Raw genomic sequence first — 27,854 nt, 5'->3', positions numbered from 1 at the left:
TTGGATGCATAAGAGAATAGAAAAATCTCGTAGTACGCTTGCTACATGACGCACTGGGGAATGCAGTGCAGATAGACCACACTGCCCCTGCCAGGAATCTGCATGGGTCCAACTGGCAGCTATGGATTCCAGGCAATGAAGTCCTTGCCAGACCCAGCTACATCTCCACCATACTCTGCAGAGCTCCAAGGAAGGGGATTACGAGATTTGCACAATGCTAGAATTGAAGGGGAGCCACTCATATACATACAACTTGGTTACAAACTCCTTTTGAGACTAAGGGCTTTGGAGTATTTACGGAGAGGCAGTGGATCCACATCAAAGCAGTTTGGGTCTGCTATGAAAAGGGCTCAAAAATATAGTTTGATCCAAGCTGATTATCAGCAGAACAGGGATCACTAAGGCATATCTAGATAACACACCTTGAGACTAACAGAGTTTGTTAACTTCAAGCCAGGCGAAAGCAATTTTAGTTCCCAGCATAAACTGATCCTGGCACTGATATACCACATTTGCACAGCACTAGGTATTAGGTAACAAATGCCTCAGAAAGTTCTTTTTGCATCAGGGCAGACATCTGCAACCTGTGACACAAGATAACCCAATCACGATTAGTCAGGAACTGAATACAGAGATATTGTTAGCTTCAGTAGAAAAAGAAAATACTTTATGTGTAGAAAGTTCCACAGTAAAAAAGGACTGGATGACACAGGACAGCATATGTTGCTCTTTTCTAGCAAGTGTAAGTCCTCCTGGCTCTTCTGCCCCTAAATACATCTCACTGCTAAGTCCTTAAGTTTCTTGTCCATTGTAAGTACAAATCAATATATGCTCTTCCATTCATACAGCTGAAACAACACTTTGATAACCTCACATCTCAGCTACTCAAGCACCTCTGCTTTGGCTTCCTATTTCTGGGAACATGCAAAAGTCACAACAAAGTATGTCTGGTTACAAGGCTTGGACAGAAAAGTAAACCAGAATGAAACATAGGAATTGCTACATTTCTCTCGTTTCCAGGTTGTCTTTAATACTGACAGATCTTCCACAGTCATAGCAAAATTGTTATTCATTGACAGCCATAATTTAGAATCCTCTATTACATCTACATATCTTAGAAACTACAAGGCATAAGGATAATTTATGCTGACTTTAACACAAGCTGTAGAAATTCACCCAGAAGTTCTTGTAGAAGAGCCCAGAAATCTGTAGGGGAATTGAAGCACACCTTCTGGAAAGACCTCCAACCTTGATTCAGAAGTCAGCTAAAAACCAACAATCCATGCCTTTGTGATCTGCCCTATGTCCAATTGCCTTTGCTGTTAAAAACACATGCCTAATTTGAACTCCTGTCCAGCTTCTGTTTCCAGCTATCAGGTCTTTACGTCTATTACGCCTTTGCCAGACCAGAGATTCTTATCTGCCTGCATAGGTGTGCAGTCAACAATTTCCAGTTCAGCTAGTAAGTTCAGGACAAGCAAGCCAGAATTTGCATGTCTAGACACTGAACTCTAGTTTCTAACAGTAGCATGGGAGGAAGCAGTATGCAACAGTATTAGTACCACAAGGTAAATGAGTTGGGTCTGGGAACCATCAGGCAGCAAGGAGAGGTTCATTGCCAACTGGGGAATCTCACAGGTGGGGGACATAACTTGTGCTAAGCTTCCCACTTCTCTGGCACTCCAGAAAATGTCGGTGACCAGGAGCACTATAAGCAGGACCAGCAAACAGGAGCAAGGCAGTTACAGGGCAGGTGGCACACAGGTGAGACAGATGTTCATGGAAATGGCATCTGTCTCATTTGCGTGGAAAATGACCTACAAATGGAGACAGGTCCCTGCTGCTGCAGCAGCCACCTCTGGTCCTTCAGCACGCCCTACTCAGTCAAAACTCCTTAGGGAGGATGCTGCAGCTCAGGTCACAGGTTGTACGAGGCCAAGTCGAGCAGCTTGGAAGGCAAGTTCTGACGAAGTTACTGCAGTGCCAAAAGAGGAAACTGCAACAAATGGGCATCAGAGATGATGTACAGGAAACCAACAGAATATTTCGAGAAGACTCTGCAGATGCAGCAGCCTAAGACCTGTGAGGGCAATAAGATAGATATGACTGAGGTAACACTGGATTGGGAAGTAAATGTGAACTCCCAAGAGTTCCATCTCCTGATACTGTTCAACTAGCAATCTGGTTCAGGGCCCTGGCAGCAGAGGAGGATGAACACAACTCCTCTGTCAGGAGAGGACTGCAGGCAGGACACCTCAGGTTGTCAGAGTAGGACCAGGGCTAGAAAGAAGAATCAGTGAGCTGGAGGCATTCAGCTCTATAGAGTTTATGAGATTCATTCCAGAGCACTGAAAGTGCTGCACCTCCACTGTCTATAATCTACAAAAAAAAACAAAACAAAACAAAACATGGCAATCAAAGGGGGATCGCTAATGACTGGAAAAGGGCAAACTTTATGCAAGGAGGAAGATCCAGAGAATTATAGGCCAGTCTCACCTTTGGCCCTAGAGAGATCATGAGATACTTCCTCTGGGAATCCATTTCTTAAGTGATAAGGCAAATCAGGGACAGTTAATATAGATTTGGCAAATAACTGACCAATCTGACTGCCAAGATAGCTACGTGGATGAAGGGTGTAATACACCTCAACTTTACCAAAGCTTTTGGCACCATTAACACCAGTATTCTCATTTGGAAACTGAGGAAGCGTGGGTTTGATGACTGCTAAATAGGCTGAAAACTAGATGGACCACTAGGTCTGGGATCAAAGACAGCATTAACCAATGGCTTGACAGCCAGTTATGAGAGAAGGTCAATAGCTACAGGAGCTACTATTATCCAGTATCTTCATCAGTGACCTCCATGATGACATAGAATGCACTCTTGGCAAACCAGTGGACAGTGCTACATTGGAAGAGTTGATAGATCCAACAGGTAGAGCTTTAATTCAGAGGGACCTGAATAAAAAGCATTACAGAGCAAAAGCTAAAGATGGAGTAAGCCACGACAGCCCATCGGTATTGAAAATGGATTAAAGACAATTGCACAGACTTAGAAGACACACTGCAAGATATCCTGTCCACCTGTTTTATGTAGACTCTGCTTCTTGTCATTTTTAAGATTATCCTTCTTTTCTTGGTTTTCCTCATTTTTAGTGTCCACACTAGTTTCAGTCCCTACAGCTCCAGGTGACACAAAGGTTGGAACAGGTTGCACTGTGAAAGCAGATGAAAAAAAAAGAAATCATATGCTGCAAAATATACGAAGTAGTAACACTGCCACACTAACTGCTCCTTTTTTTATCTTACACAGGAGTTTTGCGCTCAGTTTTCCTGAATCCCTCATTTCTTTCCATTCCTCCTTAAGTACCTCATTTTCTACAGTGTGCCCTTACAAAATCTAGGATTATGTGGTATCTAGTCCTAATTGTTAAATTAGGTAACTGTAAATTGAGTGAAAAATAAAATCAGTTGCTGAAAAAGGGGTGTGTAGGGGCGTGGGGGCAAAGGATTACCTCTATCCAAAGGTCTTTCTGAAGAAATAGTAGAAGAAGGTTTCCTTCTAAGTAAGGTAAGGCGTACAGTCTGTCCTGTGTTACGCAATGCCTCTACCACTTCTTGGTTGGTATAATCCTGTATATTAACTCCATCAACCTAAACCAAGAAAATCATATAATAGTAATCATATTACATTCTTAGGCTGTACCATACACTGTAAGCAACATCCACATTATTTTGTGCAGAAATTATAGGGTTATTCACCCAAGACAGTAGTATTTGCAAAACAATATCATTAAATCAGTTACATTTCACTAGATAATATTTTCAAAATGCATTTTAAAAGGAAACAAGAGTAATTTCTTCTGTCTTCCTGGGGCAACCATGAAACAGAATTTACTAATCTAAGCATGCACTGATTTCCCCCTGCGATTTTTTTGTTTACAAAAAACAGCTTCAGGAATATTGTGGTTGAAGCTTCCCAGCAAGAGTAGTCAACCTAGAACTCTGTTCAGTTCATTATCACTGTTGGTTTTCTCATGGATTTCTAACACGCCACACACAAGCCTACACACATTACTGTTTGTATAATGTGCTCTAAACAGCCCAATTCTTACATTAATTCAGATGTTTTAATTTACACCCAAAATACTCTGTTCACCTCACTGTTAGATCATGCATCAACAGGGGCTTCTCCTGCACAGCTGCAGATAAAAGCACAAGGCTGTATCAATTTTTGCTCTCACAAAGAAGCTGACTTTGGAAGGTCTGGCATAGCACACATTTTAAAAGTAATTTAAAATCATATCTCTATAAATATTATCTCTTAAAACAAAAAGACTGTGTAATTCATTCCTGCTTGTACTGTGAATGCAAAATTGGCTATTATTCAATTCACTATTATTCAATGGTTTTTAATTTTTCTACACATAAAGCTTGGGTTTTTAAACCTAAATTGTGACTATTGACATTTTGATCGTATCCGTACAATGCTGCACAGTCATTAAATACCATAAACAGTGTGCCACATCTTGCAAAATCTTAACCATCCTTGAATCCCATTTAATGCAAATAGAGGCTGATGCTGCTCATCTTTACTTCAGGCCAAAAGCCACGATTCTCCACTCTGAAACATTTTAACCCAAATGCTTGCCTCTTTCATAGTTAACTACTATTTAATACTTCTTTGAATACAAAATAATTTTAAACACAGCAAGCCAAAGCTCATTTCTGTTACAAATCTACCTAAACAAATAGGAAGCACCAAATTAATTCCTCTGCAAAGCGGAGAAGGTTTAATTGATTTTAGAAAGTCTTTACTACATTGTTCTTTTAACACTGAGATGTGTAATGAAGTATTAGTTCTACAACAATATATAAGCAGACTATTTTACTTACAGCAACAATTTTGTCATGAACATGAATTTGGCCATTGTGGTCAGCAGCACTACCAGGTATTATATTTTTCACAAAAATCCCTGAAGGTTCTGTTGGCAGGGGGAGGGGAGAAAGAGAAACAAGTCACTACATTAACCTAATTTGTTTCTTTTCTTACTAAGATTTTTAATTATAGCCTTTTTCACACACTTCTTCTGTCCACAAAGTTATGATTCTGTAAACCACCAACATTTGCATATTACCGCTCACACAGCTTGACATAGAACGACTGAGGATCTCAGATGGAAAAAACAGCACTGACACAACCACCTGTACACTGACCTCAAAATCTTTTCTTTAAAATGGCTCACAAGAGGCCACCTCCTCCATGGATTCATCCCTGGGCTTACCCAGGCTTTAAACCACAATCACTTAAATCCATGCTGCATTTGATTTCAATAGGACTACCTAAGCACATACTTTACTTTTAGCTTAAGTACTTTGATCAGGACTTCAATCATCTTACAGCTAAAGAATTTAGTACTTTAAATCTTAATGAAAAAGGATTTTTCTTTAAAAAAAAGAAATGCGGAAATCAGAAAAGCTATCCTTTGTCATATTTGATGTTTGATTATTAATTCTAACTTCTAATTAGAACAAGGAAATAAAAACATAATAAACAAAACCCAAAAACACAACAGTAAAAAACCCAATCATCAGCTGAAACAGTAACCCTTCCCTTCCACAAACATGAGATGCTGATCTTTAATTCTAGTTAATCTTGACACTTCATCCATCCTTTCTGAACACTAACATTCCTTAGACACCTGCCCAACATGGTTTGTCCATGCTCAGCAAAACTCCTCTACTGGTGCTTCAAACCCATCTTTTCCCATTGCCTGATACGTGCTCCTCCCCAACCCAGTTTCCAGTGCTTGCTTCACTGGCCTGGGATTCCTGACACAAGAGGCAACACAAGACGGTCTCCTAGGAATGAAGAGGGCTGGAAAGCAACCCCAACTGCACTGCACCACATTCCCAGAATACTTTCTCGAGTCCCACGAAGAAGGGGAGGGGATAAAAAGCACTATCCCTTTCTGTAAAACCAGATATTCAGTTGAGTCAATTTTAAAGACATTACCATTTGTGGAACCAACATTTGAAAGATGAGTTAATAGCTCTAATTTAAAGAGTATTTACTAAAAATCCCAAACTGATTCTATGTCCCCATACCCTAGAGCAGGTATTTTAAACTGTTCCCAGAGTTTAGACACTGAAACAGCCATCTGCCAAAGACAACTACATGATCTTGTGAAGGTGGCATACACATCATGCACAGCTAAGATTCTCTGCATCTCCTGCCTGGCAGAGGGATAGACTAGTTAATCTGACTGATCACTTCCACTCTAACACAAGTCATTTAACAAACAAAAAGTTGTATGTTGAGCTATTTTGTACATACTGAAGATGCCATTCAAAAATTAATCCAAACTGGGGACATCTGATACTCTGGTTTTGAAATTCTTAAAATGCGCTATCTGAATCATGCTATATACTACAGGGGCAAAATAAGGAACAGTGTGGACAGGAACCTGACTGTGTTAGACACTGTATATGCAGGAACTTTCTGTTACAATTTAATGTCTTGCACAGTAACAACATAACCATGTCAAATTCACAGTCCAGCAGTCAAGTAGGAAATATTTTTTTTTAAGCCAATTACAACTCTAAAAACTTTTGTGGCTGAATTTCACTTTGCATCAAGTTCTCCAAATATCTTCTTCATAGATTTTGTAAGTCACAGTGTTTCAAAGAAGTGCTATCCATTTTCCCTAAAGTAAATAAAGGGTATCTGAGAAGCCCCTGTCCTAGACCTTACTAAATCCCGTAGAACTCACCTACATCACTTGTGCCAGCATATCCAACAATTGTTATCCCCAAGCTTTGCCCATTCTTTTTTATAAGTTCAACATCATAGGTCTCAAAAAGGTTGGTATTATCCTATAAATAAAGCACAAGACAGTAAAAAACCAAAAAACAAAAAAACCAACTTATCATTTCCCAGTACCATTACAATATTGCAGGTTAATTAAGATCTTCAGAAGTGAGCAGTGATTTTGATTTTCCCATTTTAGGAGGGATCATATTTGCAAAAGAGATATACCCAAGATTTGCTGAAAATAAGGTGTCACCCAAAGTCATTTGTTGCTCTTTAAATTCTTTCATAATACCTTCTCCACATACCTGTCAGAGGTATATTTTTTATATTTTATGGAAAACAAAGGTTTTCGTTAGACTGTTCAGGAGCCATTTCCCTTCGGATTCCACTGCCACTTGGTAACAACAAGCTTCCCAGTCAATTCCACAAGACAACAGACACCCTGAATGCCCTCAGAATTTCTTCTCTCCCTTTCATATGTTGGTCCTGATAAACAGTGTCATGAAACCACTTGCTTGAGTGCTTTCTACTGGACAGTTAGGAAGCAAAAAAACCTGGTATAAATACAGTGTTATCACATCTGACTTTTCTGTCAGAAAAAGTGATGCTTATCTCTCTCCTTGTTATCAACTACTAAGGAAGCGAGGGGCAGCAGGAAAAGGATCTAGGGATCTCAAAACAGAAACAGGTTCGATGCTCTGAAATGAAAGAAACCATGTCTATACATAGTTGGCACAACTCTATTACAGAAGCAGTTACCTATTTAAATGCAAATACAGGAGACTAGGAAGGTGTTTGCGCTTATTGTTTGTTGTTATGCTAGATCCCAAACCACAAAACCATTCCAAAAGACAATCTTTGACACGTCAACAAGTCTGATATGTTCCTGTTCAGATTTGACCACCACCAAACTGCAAAGAGCACTGGAAGCCTCCAGGTTGTCCTCCATTGTTGAAGGCAATGGGAAGCAAAAGACAATTAGTTTGCATTCCATGAAAATTATTTTTAAGACCTAACAGAGGAAGGGAAAGTCTTCATTTGTAAATGCTTTATTGTTGAATAAAGCAAGTTCTCATAACAAACAATACTTGAAAAGAGAAGCACATAACATGATCTGTTCTCTGAACCCTCCGCTTACTACGATTACCAAAAAAACATCTGACCTTACACTGGAGAAGTATATGGAAAAAAGTCCCCTCAAAGTTGGCCCAGTATGTCTGTGCAACTCTACTCTGACAAGTAAAAATCAAAGCTGCAAGACAGAGTTCAAACAGGACACACTAAAGACATTGGTTATACCAAAGAGAAAAAAAATCAAGAATGTAGATCTGGGATTGCAAGGGATAAATTAAAATACATAAAGTTTGTTTTCAGTAATCAGATACAGCCCAATGAGATCAAAAAGATGATGATGATGATCAGAGCAAGGTCTGTTAAAGTGATGAAATCAAGAGAGATAGTGTCACTGCCAACAGCAAAAATGGATCAGGAAATTGGAAAACATTTCTTAAGAGAGTGAACAAAAGAGAATTTTAATCAAATGCTTGCCAGATATCAGCTTTGGAAGGACCTATATTAAAAGAAGGCCAAAGTTATGGCCATACCTATTTCACTTTTCACTGAAAGAGAAATCGATGGACAGCTATCTCCTTTCTTATCACACACACCTCCCTCCACTAGCCAACTCATTAAGCTCATTAAATGTTTTCCAACTCTTGCTCCATAAGATGCTGATGGAGATGAAGATAAGTTTTGATGCTCTGTCACTTATCTTTAGGAGAGGGAATCAAAACAGTAAACAAGCTTATAGCAACATCTGAAATGGAGCTATGGCCTTGAGAGTCCTGCTATTTTGACAAAAGCCCTGTCAGTACTCTGGTGCTACAGAAATTTTCTCTAAGTAGTGTTACTGGTAGAATGCAAAACATTAGAAGTAGAGTCTGGAAAAATCAAAGCAGGAGAGTCCTAAATACAGTCAGCACAAGTAGGCTGCTAACATTGCTGTCAATATCTTGAAGAGTACAGGTAATATGACTGTTTTCTTGTGCCCATGCACGGACATAAGTAGTTTCAGTTATTCTCTACTACAGGAAATTTAAAGGAAATCAAATATTAACATAAAACTGAAAAAAACTAACCATATATTAAAAATGCCTTTCTGCTGGTTTGCAAAAAAGAAAAGGAAAATATTTTCTATTCCAAAGCTCACAGCTAGCAAAAGTACTCAGAAACCAGAGAGAAATTAGATTATAGGAAAAAGTTCTGTTGTAAATCAGACACAACCTGAAAGGTGGACCATTAAAATCATCATTAAATTAATAAATACATTCAGATTAGCCACTATTCTTGACTTCAGCAAATCTTTCTTAACACCAGAAAGAGGAGCTTCTTCAAATCTGAATATGAAGGCACTATTTAGTTCAATGACATTCAGAAAGAAGTAGATGAAATAGCAACGTGATTTTTTTCCCCTCTAAACTACATAGCAGGAACAAGGAGAACACTGAAAAGGCATCCAGAAGGAATAACATTTTATAAAGGCTGCAGCATGTACAATGCTTAGGGGTTGATTAGCAACAAACAGGCCCGCCTTTGAGGTGGGGAAGAGAGAAAACTAGTACTTTGTAGAGGAAACAAAACTAGGACCATGTTATTTTTTCCTACTATGGGCCTTGGAAAATATGATACAGCCAGAAAAGAAGTGCTTCATAACGATGCTGATTCTCTAGGAAAGCCTTTTTTCAGAGTATAAGCCCACTTTTAAGACTCCAACCTTACGTACATAATTACCCCCTCCCATCTCTCTGCCACTCACATTTCCTCCTACACCAATCCCTCTTCTGAGAAGAGGGGCTTGAGAAGGACCCAAAATACTTTGCCAAGTATTCAGCCACAGTAGTCTTCCAGAGAGATGCAAGGCAAAAAGCTAATGGCTGCCTTTGCAGTGAGTATGCCCAGGCAGCGAGGAGGTGAGTTTGTAACAATATGACTGCTGGTCTGACCTTTAAAAATGGTGCTTCAAAAACAAACAAACAAAAAAGCTCTCTTCACTCATATTCAAGAAACTAGACAAGAAAGAAAAGGCTACTCAGATTCTACACCTAAATCTAAGCAGCACAGTAGTAGCAGATGGTACACAAGCACAGCTTTGTTTATGTTTCGAGACCTACTGTACACTTAGTGTAGCATTTGTTGATTTTAATTACTCAAAACTGAAAAGAATGACTTCAAAAACAAGAGACTTTGATATGACCATGATAAGATTTGCTAAAACAAGTTTCAAAATTTTTAGATATATTTCCTATCACAGACAGTAGCGTAGACTATGAAAACATTACACTTATGTTTCATAAAGAGATGATTGTGCTGAATAATTCTGGTGTGGCCATGGCGCTCTGGATTTCAGAGTAGGGAAATTCACAGTGAAGTTTTAAATCCACTTACAAATGATTGATTAGCAAAAATGTAATGAGCTAAGAAGGAGAACCAGAAGTACCATTTATCGATAACGTTTATGGTCTTGGTAATTAAATTACCCACCTGAAATAAATTCTGTAAAGCTGGTCATTCCGATCCTAAGATTATAGGTATTAATAACATACAGGAAAAAGGGAAAAATTATAGAAGGCAGGGCTATAATAATGACCACTTAAATACACACACATAATATCTGGAAACTCAAAAGAGGAGAAGCACTTTAGGTCTCAAGAACACTCTGTTCTCCTCCTCCTTTCTGATCACAAGCCACAAACATATTTTAAATTGTCACAAGTAAACACCAGATACTTACATTTCCATTTTGAAAAGAAGGTAATGTACTAACTGGCCAGCTCACAGGAGCTGGTGGAGCCTCCATAATTTCATACTTCGGGTCTCTTGCAACTATCATCCTAACAGAATTCCCACAGTTTCTCAGCACTTGGGCAACTTGTTCACTGGTCATTCCTTGCACATTGGTCCCTCCAATCTGTAGGATGTGATCTCCTGTCCGAAGCCTCCCGTCCTTCAAATGTAAATAAAATTGCAAAAAATGTTTCTAGTCTATACATAAAATATCTTTTCTATTACAAAATTGAAACTGTGTACAGGCATCTTCATGGCCATGAGAGCCAATGCAAGAAAATACCGTAAAATTGACCACCACAGCAACATACTAAATAATTCAAGGAAGTGTTTGCACAATCATGCACTGTTTTTTCCACAGTAGTTAAGAGTGGTATATCATCCTTTCCAAAACTGAGTAAGATACACAAGTTGAACAGCACCATTCCTAAGAAAGTGGTTACTTTTCTCATTTAGGAGAAAACAGACAACAACAATGTTTTATGATCTCACAGGTTGTTATGTATTGCCATTTCATAGAATACTCCTCATCAGATAGGGGTTAGAATAAAAAGCACAGCATTTTGATTTAGGACTTTTTAGAGTTTTTCCTAATACTTCTATATTAGCCTGGCAATTCTTTTCTCACATAACTAGCTCCAACTCAAGCTAGTAAATCCGCTGAATGTAACAAGACTCCACACAAACCATTTTTTACATGATAATTATGATTCATGACCTACATCATCATTTCTATTATAAGCAAGCATTCATAGGACCAAATCCTCAGCTGGTATTGATCAGCACAGCTCCACCACCTTAGGTGCATTGATTTATACAGCAATCATAGCACAGTTATTCCCAGAACTAACTCAAACTCATTTACAAACTCATCCAATTTTAACATGTATATGTGCTCATTATTTCACATGTTCTTAATGATGTCTCATTCAACTGAGAATGATGTGGTGAGTTCTTAACTTACATGCTTCATTTGTAGTCAAAACACTTTATTCCTTACAGCAAAACAGGTGTTACACAATAATTAAAAAATTCTCATTTATACATGACAGGTTCAGGGGGAAGCAGTCAAGCAAAAGCCAACATTTTCCAGTAAAGCTCTCCAAATATCCAATTTTCGTTTCCATCCTATACTAGAGGAAGTACCTTAGCCTCTCTTTTGTATGTTACCAGATCTTGTCTGCATGGGTTCCAGACCTCAAATATTTAACTTGCCATGACCAAATTCACATTAAAAATCTGAATCTGTTTTGCTATTGCACGTGTTCTACTCCTGAAATGTAGCAATACTTAGAACTTTAAAGATTAGCAAACAAAGGCTGCAAACTGTACCTGTGCAACTTTAAAAGATATGAGTAACTTCAAAAGGCTTTGCTTCAATCCTAAGTGTCTCCTTGAACTGGTCAGACCACAGGGCAGGGATCAAAACCCATTTAAAATGAAACCCACTAAAAATAGGTGTAAAATCTTACAGATCTTAAATCTGTAAACTGAATCTTGCAACACAATTACTTCAATAGGGTAGATTCTCTTGCCTGACAATCCATTTGGAGAGTTTGTCCCTATAGATGTTGCCAAATGTGCCAAATTCTACAGAGGATGTGCAAAACCATTAAGAGCATTGGTCCTCCCCCAGACTGACCAAAGGCTGAAAACACCAGAAGTATTGAAAATATTAGAAGGTTAGACAACTTTTCAGAATTTCTGCATGTTCAACAATGTTATAAAAGCCAAAGCATGTCTGAGAAACAACTTAATTTTTATCAGGTGCTGACTTTTTCCTCAATCATACCTTCAACATTCATAAAGTATATGTTGGCATTCAGACTTTGATGCTATCAGCTTCCTTTTGTTTAAGTATATTAGTTTATTTTAAGACTGTCAAAACCAGTTAATTATACTTTACAATCAAACAAGAAGTGACATAATATAACAAATTACCCGATCTGCTAATCCCCCAGGAACAATTGTTCTTACAACTACTCCACTCGACTTTCCTCCTACAATTCCAAAGCCTAATCCTGAACCATCATTAATCAGCTCAACATCTTCAACATGGCCCCAGTGAATCTGCAATTAATAAAAACAAGAGAATTTAATTTCAGTTGATCTTTAATGTTTCTTACTTTCACGTGTACCAGGAATGACAGGAATTAATAAGAGCAATTTTCTCTCTTTACCCAACATATTGGAGATCTGTTGGATTTTATTCAGTCAGCTTCATTTCCTTATAAATACGCAGAGGGATTTCTCATCTGTTTTTAAACATACATTTTGTCCTTCACTTTCAGAATAAGAGGATACTAGGAAAAAGCTTGACTAAGAAAAAGCAATTTTAAGATTTTCTTGCCAAAATGAAAACTATCCTTTTAGTTTTTCATAAATCAAGACTACTGCAAACAACACAGAAAAACAGAGGCAAGGAGCTTGCACTGGCCTAGTTTTCACTTAGTGTTGCCCAAATTCTTATTTCTGTTATTTCTCTTACACACTCTAAATACCGCCAGTACATGCTGAATTAATAGCGCAGTACAATATTCTGCCATACTGAATTGGAAGCATGTTTCTAAGCTACACTGTACCATGACCTTATGTTCTACAAGACAATCTGAAAATAACAAAGCTGTTAAGCAACCCAAACCCAGCCAATGTTTCTGTCAGATTAATATCTCATAGAAACCAAAATGGAGCAAAGTAGGCAGATTTAAGTCTTCTGTGAATAAAGGATTTATTAGCACACTGAAAATCTTTGCCAAAGCCAGTTAAATATCATAAAAGAAGTTTAAAGACCCCCTGTAGAGATATATATTTGTATTTTATTTTGTTAGTCTGTTCAGTGCAGATCTTTCAATGAAAAAGCAGTTAAAGTTTAATTCTTTAAAATTTTCAGTGCAATAAACAATATTGATTATCCACTAAAACCTTCAGATTTCACTAGCTCTGTAATAATCATGAGGGAAATAATTACTGAGAATAAGGAAAAGCACTGCTCTTAACCAGATTTTCATCAAAACCTACTAGCATAATAAATTAAGATTCCAATATTGCAAACCCTGGATTTAGGTGTACAGTTCGACCAAATTCAGTGAAGCCACCTGGACCATATGGTTTGAACACAGATGGAAGTTCAGCCCTAGCTTATTACATGTTCCAGTGACAATCTCTCCTTCCTCAAGAAAACAAAAGGGTTCACAATCAATGAAATTTGTAGATAAAAAAGAACCTGATAATTAAACAGGGATCGAGAGGTTCTTTAACTGATACTTTTTGTTTGTTTTAAAAACAAAGACAAGGCTTTTTGTTTTGAGCAGTTAAAGTTTAAATTGGTTGGGATATTTCAAGCAGTGCTTATGATAGGTTATGTTTACACTCTTTTAAGATGTAATCAGAGCATCTTTAATTGCTGAACACAAGTAGGTTTCAGCCGGAGATACTTGTAAAATGCTTTACCCAGCCCATGCTGAACAGACCCTGCTGCTAAGAATATGTTGATCTACTTAAAGCTTCTGCTATCCTATAAAAACCCAGGATCTATTTTATAACAACTTCACGCAGCTTTGCCATGGAAGCCTTATACTTATTGCATGATCAGTCCAAATGAAATGTCATCACATATAAAATCTGATTAAAGAAAAAAGTCCCTATATGTAAAGCTTGCTAACACAAACACTTAAAACTGCAAAAAAATATCCAGCATAGTTCAAAATCTGTATTTTAACAGTATTACAACTCACAGTCTCAGGTGGATTTATATCACTTAATAAGACAGCCGAAGTTCTGCTGTTTCCTTGAACTGGCTCCCTAGCAACAACCAGATGTAGAGATCCTGTGGATTGCTGGAGGAGGGCAATAGCGTGCTGATGGGAAATGTTCTGATCCAATGGGGTGCAATTAATGGCCAGTATGTGGTCATTTTCCTTTAGTCTTTGATCCCTTAACAAAACATTAAAAGCAATATTAAAATGCAGCATAGTGACTTCACAACAGGCTTGTGTAATTTAAATATGAACATGCAAAATACACAGTTATGCAAGGTTAAATATTTATATATTAAAAAAATCTGCTTATTACACTGTCTTCACCAACTTACACATTACATGCAATCCACGCTGTACTGAACTGCCCAGCCATATTTTGTTCCAACTTTATAATGGTACAGGAATTTGCTCAAATTTTGCCTTTGCTTCTATTCAAAATTCAATGAAATTCCCTCATAATTTCTTGACAGGGCAGAAAAAATGTATTTTTGTAGTTATACAATGAACTAGGAACTATTCTTCATTATGTTTAGCACCACATGATACTGTCTCTAAGTACCCACAACTCAGGCTATGATGTTGCTTTGTATCATTATTTGATCTAAAGATTGATGAGCTGCATATTTATACTTTACTCAAAATTCACAGTATCAAACTTCAGACATCAAACTTTCTTCAAGCAATATACAGTTCAACTTATACCTTAAGAGAATATAAATTTCACAGTTAATTCACCCTAGTGATGAATTTAGATTAGTGACAAGAGGGAAACCATCACTCATCTGCTTTGTTAAATATTCATTCTGAGCACGAGACCAAACTGTTACATAGACAGACACTGCCTTCAAAGCTCTGTAGGAATCCAAAAAAAGTCTCCAGGAGATCTTGCCTCAGAAGCAAAATGGGAAGCATGCTGGGGAAATTTATAAACTCTGAAACAATATAACTGCACATCTTAACTAAAGCATTTTAAACTTCCTTTTTATCACGTGATGTTTAAGATGTTTCCCAGAAATCACTTTCTTCAAGCACTAAATGTATTTTAGATTCTCTCATTAAAGAAAGTGAGCAGCAGGTCATCAAATCCTAAAGTGAGATATTCACCCTCCTTTGACATCCGGATCAGTCCATCTGTCTCCACTTTGAAAGAGCCTAATATGCTTTTCTTTAAGTGTTCTCTGGTGTGTTCTCTGTGGGCCCATAGCCATTATCATTCCAACCTCTCCCCACTCTTTTTGTCATCCTGTGTTGGCACTTCCTGACATGTGTTATTTAAAAAGTGACACCAATGACTTGAAATCTAGACACATTTTCTTGAAACATAATTCCAAGCACTGCATTTGTCTCATGCCAACTCTTGTGGTTTTACAATCACATTTTATTTTTAAAGGATTGCTCTGTCTTTTGTTGTTGGGTGAAAACCCACAGACAATACGGGAAGAAACTGCCTGAAGCCTTGATTCTATGATGACATCTGTGCAGGGATCTGTCGGGAGAAGTGGATCTAAATTTACACAGGAAACAAACAGTAAAACCAACTATAAATAGGGCATTGTCATAGGCACATAAATGAAGAAACAAGGCGGGGGGGAATCTTTCATGGACACGATGCATAAAAATTCAAATGGAGGCTAATTTTTATTTTCCTTCTATTCTTTTCTGAGTTTTCTTTTGTTTTTTAATCAGTACTCAAGATTCTCTTAAGTGAGTCATGATTTCTGGAAATTCAATTTATGAATGGCTCAGATATTTAAAACTCATCTGAAAATCTGATCCTCAAAACATGAGTCCATTTAGCTGAAAAGCCAGAATTCAAGATACCACCAACAAAATATCCCACCAGATAACCCAAACATGTTAGTCTGATAGATTTTTCAACATGAAAGTCGTGACTTTTACCTTCATGGAAATACTGAGATTTTCCAATACAATTATAAAGATCTCACCTGTCGGCTATGCTTCCTGGCTGGACTTCCTTGACAAAGATACCAACTTCTCCCAAGCTGTGATTTTTAAGGGCAACCACACTAAATCCAAGACCTCCAACAGAAGGCTTTTCAATCTTTATTGATTCTATTTGTCTCCCCTAATAAAACAGAAAAAATTGATTTACTAATTTTTAATGCAATAGAATGAGCTAGTTTAAAATTTATGAACACCGGGAGAATTATTCTCCTCCTAAGACTAAACAAAGGCAAAATACTGAATATGTTATTTCTATAAAAGCTCCTCCATTTATTATTTTTAATATAGCAGAGTATTGGATATGCAAGCACTCTGAGGTTCTGAAACCTCAGGGAATTTAAGAGCTGCTTTCACACTTCATTCACATTATGAGATGAATTCCAAACTGGATGAAAACTATGAACGAAGTGCTGTCTAGAGCAATATATTTGGGATTTCTGGAAATGCTGCATAGCTAAACTAAATTACTTGTCTTTTGGCTCCCCTTGCTTTTAATGCTGATTTTTAGGTACGTGTTCAAAAGATTGCAGCTTTTAAATAAAGAAATTAATTTCCTTCCCCTCCCTGCAATTTCACACTTAATGTTAAAAAAAGTTTGCTTTTGCAACTGCCTGCTTTTCAGTTCTAATACAAGGTTTCTGGGGTTGTTTACTGGGAAATATTACTTAGAGAATGCACTACTATCACAGCTGTTTTATCCAAAATAATGTGCAGCCTTTACTGCTAAATCTTTTATCTGATGAGTTAATGACACACTAATAAGAAGAGTTATGCTCAAAATATTACAGCTACATTAAGGTAGTCAATTAGCAACAGTTACTTAATATAGAAAGGCATGACTAACCAATTAAATTAATGGTTCAAAGTAACACAGAACAATACATTTGTGGAATAAGTGCCAATCCCACATGGGTGGATGTCTGCACCTGTACAACTTCCATAAGCATCTGGTACATGCTACATCACATGTTAATGAAATCAGTATCTGTCTGGCAAAGTTAAGACATACTAAATGAAGAGTTAAATAAAATATTACATGCCAGTTCTTTTAATCATTTGCACTGTTCATATATTAACAAAGTTGGTACATCTCCAGTTTAAAATGTACTTGATAAAACAAGTCTCTCCATCAAAACAAGTTTCTGCAGAAAATGTCCATTTTCAATTAAGTGTCATCAAATACCAAAACAAATACCAAAAACCTTTTCTGGCAACTGAAATTTCTTTTCTACATTGGGGTGTTTGGTAGAAAGTAAGACAAAAAAATTGGCAAAGAAAGGAAAAAAAAAACCCACAACAAAACACCACACCAAACCACTTTCCATTGCTGACATTATCCTTCACAGGGAAATGTTATCCTCAGCACTTCTACTCTTTTACTGGCTAGGAGGCACCACACTCCCAGGTACACAGCAAAAGAGCATATTTGAAAATGTACTCCAAAAGCCTGCAAGAAAAAGTTTGACATTAAAGGAAAATAAGTTTGTTTCACTAAACCTGAGAGCCTTACCTTTGCCATCTGTTGGATGATTGTGTTAAATTCATTAACTCCTAGGTTTGGAGTGAAGGTAGATGCTTTGGGTTCAGGCGAACTGCAAGGTGTATTCACGCTCCCAGCAGCAACTGATTTGTCAGCAAACACTAGTAGCCCTCTCTTAGTAAAATCAAAATCTACTGAACGGTCAGAAGGCATATAATTCAGCTGTTGAAAAGGAACAAAGATGTGGAAAAACTATTAAAAACAAAAGAAGAGATTTCCACATATATCATTTTGTGTGAGGACTGCCAAAGAAGCAAGCATACATATGTTCATATATGCCTATTCACACAAATATACTTATGTGTATAAATTAGGCAATGTTAATATATAAGCTATAACAAGCTACCATATCAAGTTTAAACTGTTTTTCAGAAGGAAAGTTCCCTGAATGTTTCAGCTGTGTTTCTACTCCACTTATTTTCTCCATTTCTTTCACATTTCTTCCCTGCCCATGCCCATTATCCTCTTTTCACCCTGATATTCCAGAAACAGCACATGCAAAAGCACCAAACATTAAACAGGCAGTCAAGCACTGTTGCAACTGTCAGGCAAACCTAGACAATTTTGGCACAAGAATCCAAACTTTTTAAGAGTCACTTAGTCACTCAGGAGCCAAAGGCCTAGTCTGTATTATCTCTCCTCAGAGAGAGCCTAGGGTACAAACTAAATATCATTGAACATGCTATCATTGCTAGAACTTGCAGTTCAATTTCTAGTCCTGACAGATAATGAAGAAATGCAGAAATATTCCCAGTGTGGCATAGTAAACTGAAAAATCCCATCCTGAATGAAACTGTTCATGAGAGACATGCTTAAAAAGAATTTCAAGAGAAGCTAAATTTTCTAGATACGATTATATCCAGAATGTTTGGAATTAAGTCCATTTTGCCACAGTCATAAAGTATGATCTTAGATATATTTGCATTTTCATACATTTTTAATAGCTTGCAGACATGCACCCAAGCTTTAGAAGGAAGAAACAGATGCAGCACCTATGTGAACACGGGAAGAAGGAAGAATGAACAGCATAACCACTACCATGCCACCCACGTAGGACCAAGTGCAATACATTTGGCAACGAGAGCAAGGTGGCCTCATCCCCCTGACACGCACCCCACTATATCTGCAGCTGGGCAGGTGCAGTAACAGCAGAGACAGGGATCACTGCTGCTTAGGGTATGCCAAGTTAGTCCCTGATCTTAAGTTTGCATGCCTGACTTTACTAACTGCATGGTGAGACTTGTTCATGCAGGTGCATCACTGATGCCCATGTCCACAAAATCTAAGTGTCAGTTGGCATTATAAACCAATCCACACAAGTTCCTTCCACTGCTGAAGACAAGTCATTTTAAAGGTAGCTTGGGTATGTCTGCATCAGAGCTTGGCAAATCTTCAGGAGTGGTTTTCTAGATTTTATTTCCCAAAGCAGGTTAACCACTCTTGTACAAGTCAGCAGGAACTAAGTGATGATGTCTTTTAAGGAGAAAAGATGCTGCCATTTAGCTGATAAATAGTATTTAGCTTCTACAAAAAACAAAGGATCCCAGTTCCAACTGTGTTCAGAACTCAAAGCACTAGAGATGATGTCTTTTGCAGATGCTTTTTTCCAACTGATGTGGTTCTCAACGCCCGCCTCTTCTGCATCCCTTTCAAAGCACATCGCCCCATGACCTGTTTGTTGCAATACCACTTATTTCAGTAGTGACTCTGTAGATACTAGCTCGACCAAAAAATAAATAAATAAAAAAAAAAATCAAAGCCCCAAGAAAAGCCCAACATTCACTCACACCAAGTTACAGCTTATTATTGAGAGTGCGCTAATTAACACATGCCTATGTACCCTGGTTTAAGTTCCAAGTTCACCATAGTTATCATCACACCAACAACCATAACTTTACACTCACTTGTTCCTTCAATTGCTTGATGGATTGCTGGAGAGTCAGTATCTGGTTAAACAAAGGGCTCCTGAGTGTGTTACGTAAAACAGTCAGGTTTTCATTATGTTGGGAATCTCTTTTCTCACACAGTTTTGCTTGCAGACGATCAAGGATCTGCAGCACCTGCTGTTTATCTGCACCACAAAGTAGTACATGTTAGGAATGGAGCTTCATTTCTCACTGTGTAACAAAAGTAATCACTTTCAGATGACATACCTGCAGCAGGATTTTCAGGCATGTTGAAGGGCGTTTTTGGAATTACTTAGAATAACCTAGATGAGTTTTTTTAAAAAAAATCAAATTAATAAATTATATATCTGAACAGAATGCTAACAGATACACAGTCAATAAATGCAATAATAAAATACTAAGCTAACTATAACAACTTAATAAAATATACTACTAGCCCCTGCTGTTTACACCAAGTATTCAACAAAGGTCTCAAGCTAGTTGCACTGCAGCCTCAGCACATCCAAAAATCTTTCCTTATTCTGTGTGCTTTTCCTTTCACACACAGAAAGGAATATGAACAACTCTTTTTCAAATATGAGTAAAATAGCAGGTTATAAAAACCTGCCAAGAAAACATTGGGCCAAGAAAACTGACACAGCTATGTTCAACCAAATTTTTTTTAATACGGACATTAAAGTTGCAATCTTTTCAAATATACATACAGTTAAGATCTTTCTATTATTTTGAAGATACTTTCCACCCAATTAATTATTTGTAGACAGCATTCTTATCACAATAGGTCAGCCCTGCTGCATGGCAATATAGGTGAAACCTTGCATGTCCCTATAGAACAATGAAGTTCCCTCCACTCACGAGACAGCATAGCAGGATCTATTCCAAGATGTTCCTAAGGGAGGTCAGTTCTAATCACAGCCCCAGTGCTGAACAGGTGAAAGAAGCCTGTTCTCTTCTACATGAGCTTGCCTTTCTCTTTACTACGTACATGACAAGCTTTTAAGAAGCAGAATATCCTTTATCACGCTCCTCTACAGTGCCAAATAGAACAGGCCTCCAACTGGGGCTGAGGCCTAGATGGCAGTATAAAAACAACAGACTTGCAATTAGCAGCGATGATAAATTTGTACCCTTACTTGCATGTTATTACGTTGATGTGGAGCCTGTCATTCTGAAATCTATCAAGGCAGTTATACCAAAACATACACGAGAAACAAGATTTCTTCACTTAGTACAAGCTCCTCTGAAAGAAGTCAGCCATTTAATAGCACAATTTACATAATTTAAACTCTACCCAGTATATAACTGTGTAATTTCAGAATAATATATTTGGAATTGCTTTGAAACAAAAATAGTCATATATAGATATATTAAAAAAGCTCTGTATTTACTTTTTTAATCTTGCAATTTGAGAGTAGAAAGGGTCATATGCATCTGACTGTAATACCAGGGTAAGCACATCCCAGGGGCGCACTCCCAGCAGGACCTCTGATCCTTTCAGCTCTGCCTCTGATGCTGTCTGTGCTCACATTGAAAACATCTTGAGTTCTGGGAGGACACTGTTATATTTAATGAAATATTAATTATGCAGGTGAACAGCTTCTCTTCTCCCAAAGAGTCAGATTAAGTTGATTTACCTAATGAGAAAAAAAAAAGCGGAGGTGTGTTACAAACCACAATTTCAGATTTATGCACCTTTTACTGTATCTGAGCAGCTTTGGCTCCTGGAGGAATTCCTGCAGAACTCGGTGGGTTTGCATGGTTTCCACCCAGGGCCAAGCAAAATGAGTTGCTTTGCAAGACTATTAACAGATTTAGTAGGTCATTTTAAATCAAACTCATAGCAAGAGTTGAAGCGGCAAACCCATACAACCCCTGAAAGATTTTCAGGAATGCACATGAACTCTTGTAAGTGCTGCAGCTTTATTTTCTTTTCCATTTGAAATAAAACACTTCTAAGAGCACAGCAGCCTTTGATTCTGTGCTGAGATCTGATTCTGAAGAACAGATGAAAATACCATTTCCTTATACACTCCTGAGTCTTCATCTAAACCAAAAAGACAAAACTTAACCTCCTTGACTAAAAATACTACATGAATCTTAACAAAACAGGACAAAGAATATGGAAATTTGTTCTTTCTTCCCAATTTAACTTCCCTCCATTCACTTTCCTCCTCTGTTCTTCTACCTCACATCAGCAGTTAAAAGAAGGAAAAAAAAAAAAGAAAAAAAAAGGCTAAAGCAAGCGAACCAACATCAGAAAGGGATGCAAAATAACTCCTATGAGGAAAAGTGGCTTGAAACACCTTTAAAGCAGCAGTAGGGTGAAGAAAAGATTAAACCCAGAAAAGAAATCCAGCACGGCAGGAAATAATGGTGACTTGACAGCACCATGCCCATCTAATTGCTGAAGCCAAGAAGCTGGTCCAGCTCTCCAGCCCTCTTTCATGCATTTTGTTCTTCCCTTTCCATCTGCGCTTGCACTCATTCATCTGATCCCATAGTGAGCTGGAACAGGGAGCTAAACATGCAGAAAAAACCTTCACATTTTGGTAGGGTGTGCTTTCTGCCCAGTTAGCTCTCAACTGCCAGCAATGGCACGCAGGAGGGGGCCGAGAAGTGCCGGGGAAGCGGGTCCACACCTTGCAGCAGCAGCAGCTAGCAGTTGCAGCAGCTCGGCTGCACTGGCAAACTGCACCATGAGAAACAGCCTGCATCAGTGAAAAACAGCCTCAAAGTGCCGCGCTGATAGTCTCCAAGGTTAATCTTTTTTCCATTACAGCAGGTGTAACAATAGCAATTATGATGGTGGGTACAGATCCAAGAAAGAAAAATTTAAGCAGAAAAATGTAGGTAAGAGTTCTAGGCTTCATCTACGCAGAAGTCCCCTGGAGAAGGAGGTGCAAAAGGAGAGGGAAAAAAGATTAAAGAAAGTTTCAGCTTCCTGCTTGAGCTGCTCCAAAGCGTCGCTAAGAGCCACTGCAGACCACTCTGCGCCAGTGGATGCCAAAGTGGACCTCAGGTACAGTTCGAATAACAGTTCAAGTTTACACAGCACTTTGGGATTCCTCGTGATCAAAGCTGGCCTCCAGCCAGCTTGCAATGGGTTTTAATGATTTTTTTTTTATTTTTTTTGTGCAATATGTTAAAACCACCCTCAGTATTTCTTTGTTCTCCTTCCTTTCATAAAAAGAGAGTGGGAGGAAAAAAAAGTGTTATATTTTAGAGTAAACAGCTCCTTCTGGTATGAGGGGATCCGTGAAAATATAAACTAATTTAAAGTTTTCAAGTAATGTATAATTGAGGACAGGTCTCTAAGACTGGCTTTTGGACACCAGAGAAACACACAACTCCATGTACTATTGAGCTGTTCATGTTTAGGGCCCAAACAGCTTATTGTTAAAAAATTTCCCAACACCAATGCTAAGTCCGAGCAGGGTGTCAACAGATAGTTGCTAAATTAGGAGGACCATTCCTAGGCGATAATTTTGAAGAATGATCCAAAACACTTTGGTTTGTCTTGTTAAAATCAGTTCACCCACTCCGCATTCAACTTCCTTAGCTCCATTCTCTGATTTCTACAGCCACTTATTTATCTTATTGGTAGACAAAACTGCAAACCTCAGTTCAAAATTTATGTCACAACTCCCAATATAACTGTAAAATCATTGAGAAAATAAGGAATTTCAGAAAGTTTAGTGTTTTCTAACATCAGAAAAAAACCCCACACTCCAGCACAGCGTGTATCTGGGTTTTTACTGTCTTCACTTTCAAGAGCTGAACGCAACGCATCATAGGGAGCGGGAAAGTTTCATAAGGTTTTGTATGAAATCCTAAGACTTGGATCTTCTTCAAAAGCAGACTAAGAAAAAAGGAATTCCCCCATGCTGATGCCAGCAGAGGTCATCAGATGAGCTGAAAGGTTTAAGTCTTCCATTGCCATCAGCCCCCTGCCAGACGCTTGCCACTTGCACAGAGACACGGGGTGCTCAACCCTGGCACATCCCAGAGCCAGAGAGGAACATGACACCCCTGGCAGTGGCCTTGGCAAACACCTGCCCTCTGCAAAGGGCTGCTGAAAGACAGAAGTAAGGGGTTTTCTCCTGGGGACTGAAGGAGCACACGGTTTAGCCAGCAGAGATTCTTCTGCCCATTTCTCCCCACACACCTAACAACCACAACCGCTTCTGCCCTATGTCCTTCAACTTGGCCTCCAACAACCTGTGTCCTTCCAGGAGATGTGCCTGCAGGGAAAGTCCTGCCTCATGGGAGGCTCTCCCCACTCAGCATGGGTGTAACCTTTCGGGACATTAAACGCCACCAGTCCTTAATTCAAAAGTGTTAGCTGCAGCTATTTTTCAAAGGCTTCAAACATGGCCAATCTGAGCAGTCTGCCACAGGAACCGCAAAGGGTACATCCCAATCCAAAGTCACCTTTCTGCACTAATGCAGTTGTAATTTTTCCTGGCCCTGTTATCATGAGTGACTGATATGGTGCATATCATCTTCCACATCAGAGAGATCTCTGACTTGGAAAATTTCAGCCCAAACAGTCTAAAATTCGATAAAGGTAAAAGAAAGGGAAAACAGCATTTGTTAGTGTGATCCTCATCCTAAATTGTCCTAACACAGCATCACCTGTAACTTCAGGTATTAAAAATTATACAGTTTACACGCCATCAAGTGACTATGCACTGTGAAAAAACAACACTGTTCTAACAGATATTTTGCTGTCCTACACATTATGCTCAGTTCTGCATAATGCTAACGTATTTATAAAAAGTGCTGTAGAGCACACGGTGACTGCTCCAGGCACTTGAAAGAAGGAAACAACTGAACAGTGCTGCAAGTACCTAAACACAAATACACCACACATCTCCAGGGTAAAGCAGGTCAAAGCTAAATATTGTTAAATATAAAAAAACTACTCCATGGACAAACGGAGTGCGTGCTGTTGTTACGCAGAATTAGTGACCACAAGATGAGGAAAGCAAAAAAAAAAAAACACAAACCAAAACAAACCTCTGCATCTGTGATTACCAATCTCCATGCAGATCAAGAAGAGCCTTACTCACTCTCAAGGCATGCTAACTTTTAACAAGCAGAACCTGAATTCCTGTGGACTTCAGCCTCTAGGGAAGTGCGGGTGTGGGTTCTCAGATGTCTAAATAGAAAGGTGAGCTCACGCCGAAGACACTCTCCGTGGAGCAATAACATGGTCTTAGAAACCTATTCCCACAAAGCTTGTGGAAAACTTGTTTCTGAGATCTAAATATTGTCATATTCTACTGAAATTAGCCATTAAATCCTAAAGTTGATGATGACACTGTACCCTATGATGACGGTGTGCACGATTAAAAAAATCACTTCATCTGGGCACAGTGTCGTTAGACCTGGAACCACGCTGAATTCCTAAGCTTCCAAAACTCACAAGGAACGCAAAAGAACTGCCTTCCTATTAATCACCCCCAAATAAAGCAGAAACCTGCTTTGTTAAGAACCTCTGAATTGTCGGGCACCGATGGAAGGCGTCGCAAACGGTGCGTTACTTCCCCAGCGCCTCCTCTCCTCGTCGTGACAGAACCTCTCCAAGCAATGGAAACCGTTTGCACAACACCACCAAGACAACTCCCGCACCCCCGGAGAGCCTTCGCCCACCGTTCGGGAGCCACGCAGATCTCCCCAGCCTTTACCAGGGGTGTCAGGGAGCCGCCGAGGCCCCCGGTGTGTGAAACCTAAGGGGCTTCGAGGCGGGAGTCTCTGGGCAAGCTGGTGTTCCTGCCCATGGCGGTGTTCACATCGAGATACGGGTCAGGTCAGGCGCTGAGGGAGCGAGGAGATGGTAGGAAAAAAAATAACACGCTTCTCCCGAGGAGACGCCACCACCAAGCGCTAGCGCGGAGCCTCCGAGCCTGAAGAAGGAAGGAAAACTCCTCCAGAGGAGCCCTCACAACGAGCTGACTCTACCCGCCCGCTCCCAAATACCACACCTGCCAGCTCCCGGGGCGCCGAGGCCTCCCCTCAGGGGCACGCCGGCCGGCCCACAGCCGCCCCTTCCCCGCCGCCTCCAACCCCCCGCCCCGACCCGGGGCCTTCGCTCCCGAAAATCACGCCCCCGCCAGTCTCCGGGGGCCGAGCCGGGCAGGGAGGAGCGGGGCGAAGGGGGGGGCAGCGGCGGGCTCCCCTCAGCGCTGGGGGCGCTGCTGAGGCGAAGGGGCCGCGCCGCCGGGGCTGCCGGCGCTCGGGGCAGCCGCCGTCGCGGGGGGCGGGGGGGGAGCTCCCCGCCGCTCGGTACCTGCGGGCGGCGGCGGCGGCGGTCGGAGCGGCGCGATGGCCGCCGGCTCTCACCTGGGCGGAAGCGGCGAATCGCGCCTCACCTGCGGCGCAGGAAGCCGGGGCGGCGCGGCGGGAGAGCCGCCTCCCGGGGGACGGCCGGGCCGCATCCCTCCGGCGGGGGGGGCGGGAGAGGCAGCGGCCCGAAGAACCGCGTCCGGGGAGGCACGCAGCGCCGGTGACCCCTGGGCCGGGCCGGCGGGAGAAACACGGCTGCCGGCAAAGCTCCCCTGCCCGGCTCGGGGGAGGCCCGCAGCGCCCAGGCGGAGCGGTATGGAAGAGCAGGGAGAGCCGTCAGGTGTTGTGGAGAAAAGCGCAGGAGTGACTGGAATACGGCTGGAGGCTCAGAAAAGGGCAGGGCCCGGCTTTTCCCTGCTACTTCTGAAGACGGGGAGAGGGAAGCAGGGGAGCCTGCAGGCTGAGGCTCAGGGCCGAAGCTCGCCGACAGGACGGCCGGTCTGGTCGCAGGAATGAGTGGAAGCTGCTTAGTGAAACGCAGAGCTCGGAAGCCAGGTCAATTTTCAGGTGATTCTGACCTGCTGGCGTATTTATAAACCATAGGCCTAAATAGTATACCCGTCAACCTGGCCACCAAACTCCCCAGTGAGGGCAAAACATGTGCGTAGACTTTACGGAAAAGTTTATTTTTTTACTCAGCTGCAGTAGATCGGTGTCCAAACATGAATTCAGAGCTGTTTTGAACTCAAATTCCCACAGAGGCGAGACAGCCTCAGCAGCACAGCCCCTACCACTTCCACAGAAGGGAACAGCAAAAGCCATAGGAGGACGGGGACTTGGACGGAGTTAAGGGATTGTAACACTTCCCTCACAGAGAACCGAACCGGCGATGCACAACTGCCTCTTGGCGCTCACCACAACCAGCACTGCTCCTCACAGCACTCTGAAACACGCCACCTTACCTGCGGCTTCTCCCAGAGACAGGGCACGTTGCCTGGGATGGTGATAAAAGCAAAGTTTTCCTACTGCTAGTTGCCAGATACTGAACAGGCAACATTGTAGCTGAAACTAATTGTGGGAACTGCAGGCACTTTCTACCTCCAAAACCTCTATCTTGGTCTGCTTTTAGATTTTTTTAAAGATAGGTATGTACACACACATAAAATGGTCAAATGAAACTCTCCAAAAATAATTTTTATTCTGCTGCACTGTTTCACTAACTCATTTGCAGCAGATCTTACACAGCCCTGCTAGCTGCGCAGGATAAGGGCTACAAGAGGTTTGGGAATTAATTTCCCCTCGTTCTAGTGCCCGTTTTGTTTTACTAAGCAATAGCAGCTGCACTAGAGCATGCAACATGCTAAGAGCATATCATTTCATCCTCTTTTAAAAATTCAGATTGCAAATGCCTAACTTCCCAGTCCTTACTCTCAATTTTAATTAATGTAGCGCTCGTAAGAAGTGACAATTTTCTTGACAGTGATGAACAGCAAGTCATGTATTTATCCATCCGAGAGATGCACTGCAGACAAAAGAGCCAAGCACTTTTCTCATCAGTGCACCTCAGTCTCGATCTCGGAGGGCTGAGTTCATTACCGAGTGCACTCTGGCCCTGGCCTTTCGCTTCCAGTTGCTGAAAGGAGTATCAATTTTCATTTGCATACTTTGTCTGCTGAACTCTAGACTGCCAATTTAGTTTACACAAATCTCCCCAAAAGCTGTTAGATGGCAATATTTCAC

The 27,854-nt window shown here is 40.2% G+C and overlaps 1 protein-coding gene across 2 annotated transcripts in view; it reads right to left on the bottom strand.

Annotated features, from left to right (window-relative positions):
• PATJ (PATJ crumbs cell polarity complex component) overlaps positions 1-26,315 on the bottom strand; it is a 156,322-nt gene extending 130,007 nt beyond the window's left edge. Inside the window, exons 1-13 of one of the 2 annotated variants that reach the window (XM_075037253.1) lie at positions 26,172-26,315; positions 21,215-21,460; positions 20,073-20,128; positions 19,824-19,990; positions 17,890-18,081; positions 16,361-16,500; positions 14,391-14,589; positions 12,598-12,726; positions 10,604-10,816; positions 6,773-6,875; positions 4,896-4,984; positions 3,515-3,653; positions 3,084-3,215 (exon numbers count right to left, since the gene is read on the bottom strand). In XM_075037253.1, coding sequence (XP_074893354.1) covers positions 3,084-3,215; positions 3,515-3,653; positions 4,896-4,984; positions 6,773-6,875; positions 10,604-10,816; positions 12,598-12,726; positions 14,391-14,589; positions 16,361-16,500; positions 17,890-18,081; positions 19,824-19,990; positions 20,073-20,094 — 1,525 coding nt within the window. In that variant the 5' untranslated portion in view covers positions 20,095-20,128; positions 21,215-21,460; positions 26,172-26,315. The remainder of the gene's footprint in view (positions 1-3,083; positions 3,216-3,514; positions 3,654-4,895; positions 4,985-6,772; positions 6,876-10,603; positions 10,817-12,597; positions 12,727-14,390; positions 14,590-16,360; positions 16,501-17,889; positions 18,082-19,823; positions 19,991-20,072; positions 20,129-21,214; positions 21,461-26,171) is intronic. The other variant, XM_075037254.1, reaches the window with a different exon arrangement.
• Positions 26,316-27,854: the final 1,539 nt, after the last annotated feature.

The sequence above is a fragment of the Buteo buteo genome, chromosome 10 (assembly GCF_964188355.1).
Source record: "Buteo buteo chromosome 10, bButBut1.hap1.1, whole genome shotgun sequence".
NCBI lineage: Eukaryota > Metazoa > Chordata > Aves > Accipitriformes > Accipitridae > Buteo > Buteo buteo.
The sequence above is the reverse complement of the archived record's forward strand: the minus strand, read 5'-3'. Positions and strand labels throughout refer to the sequence as shown.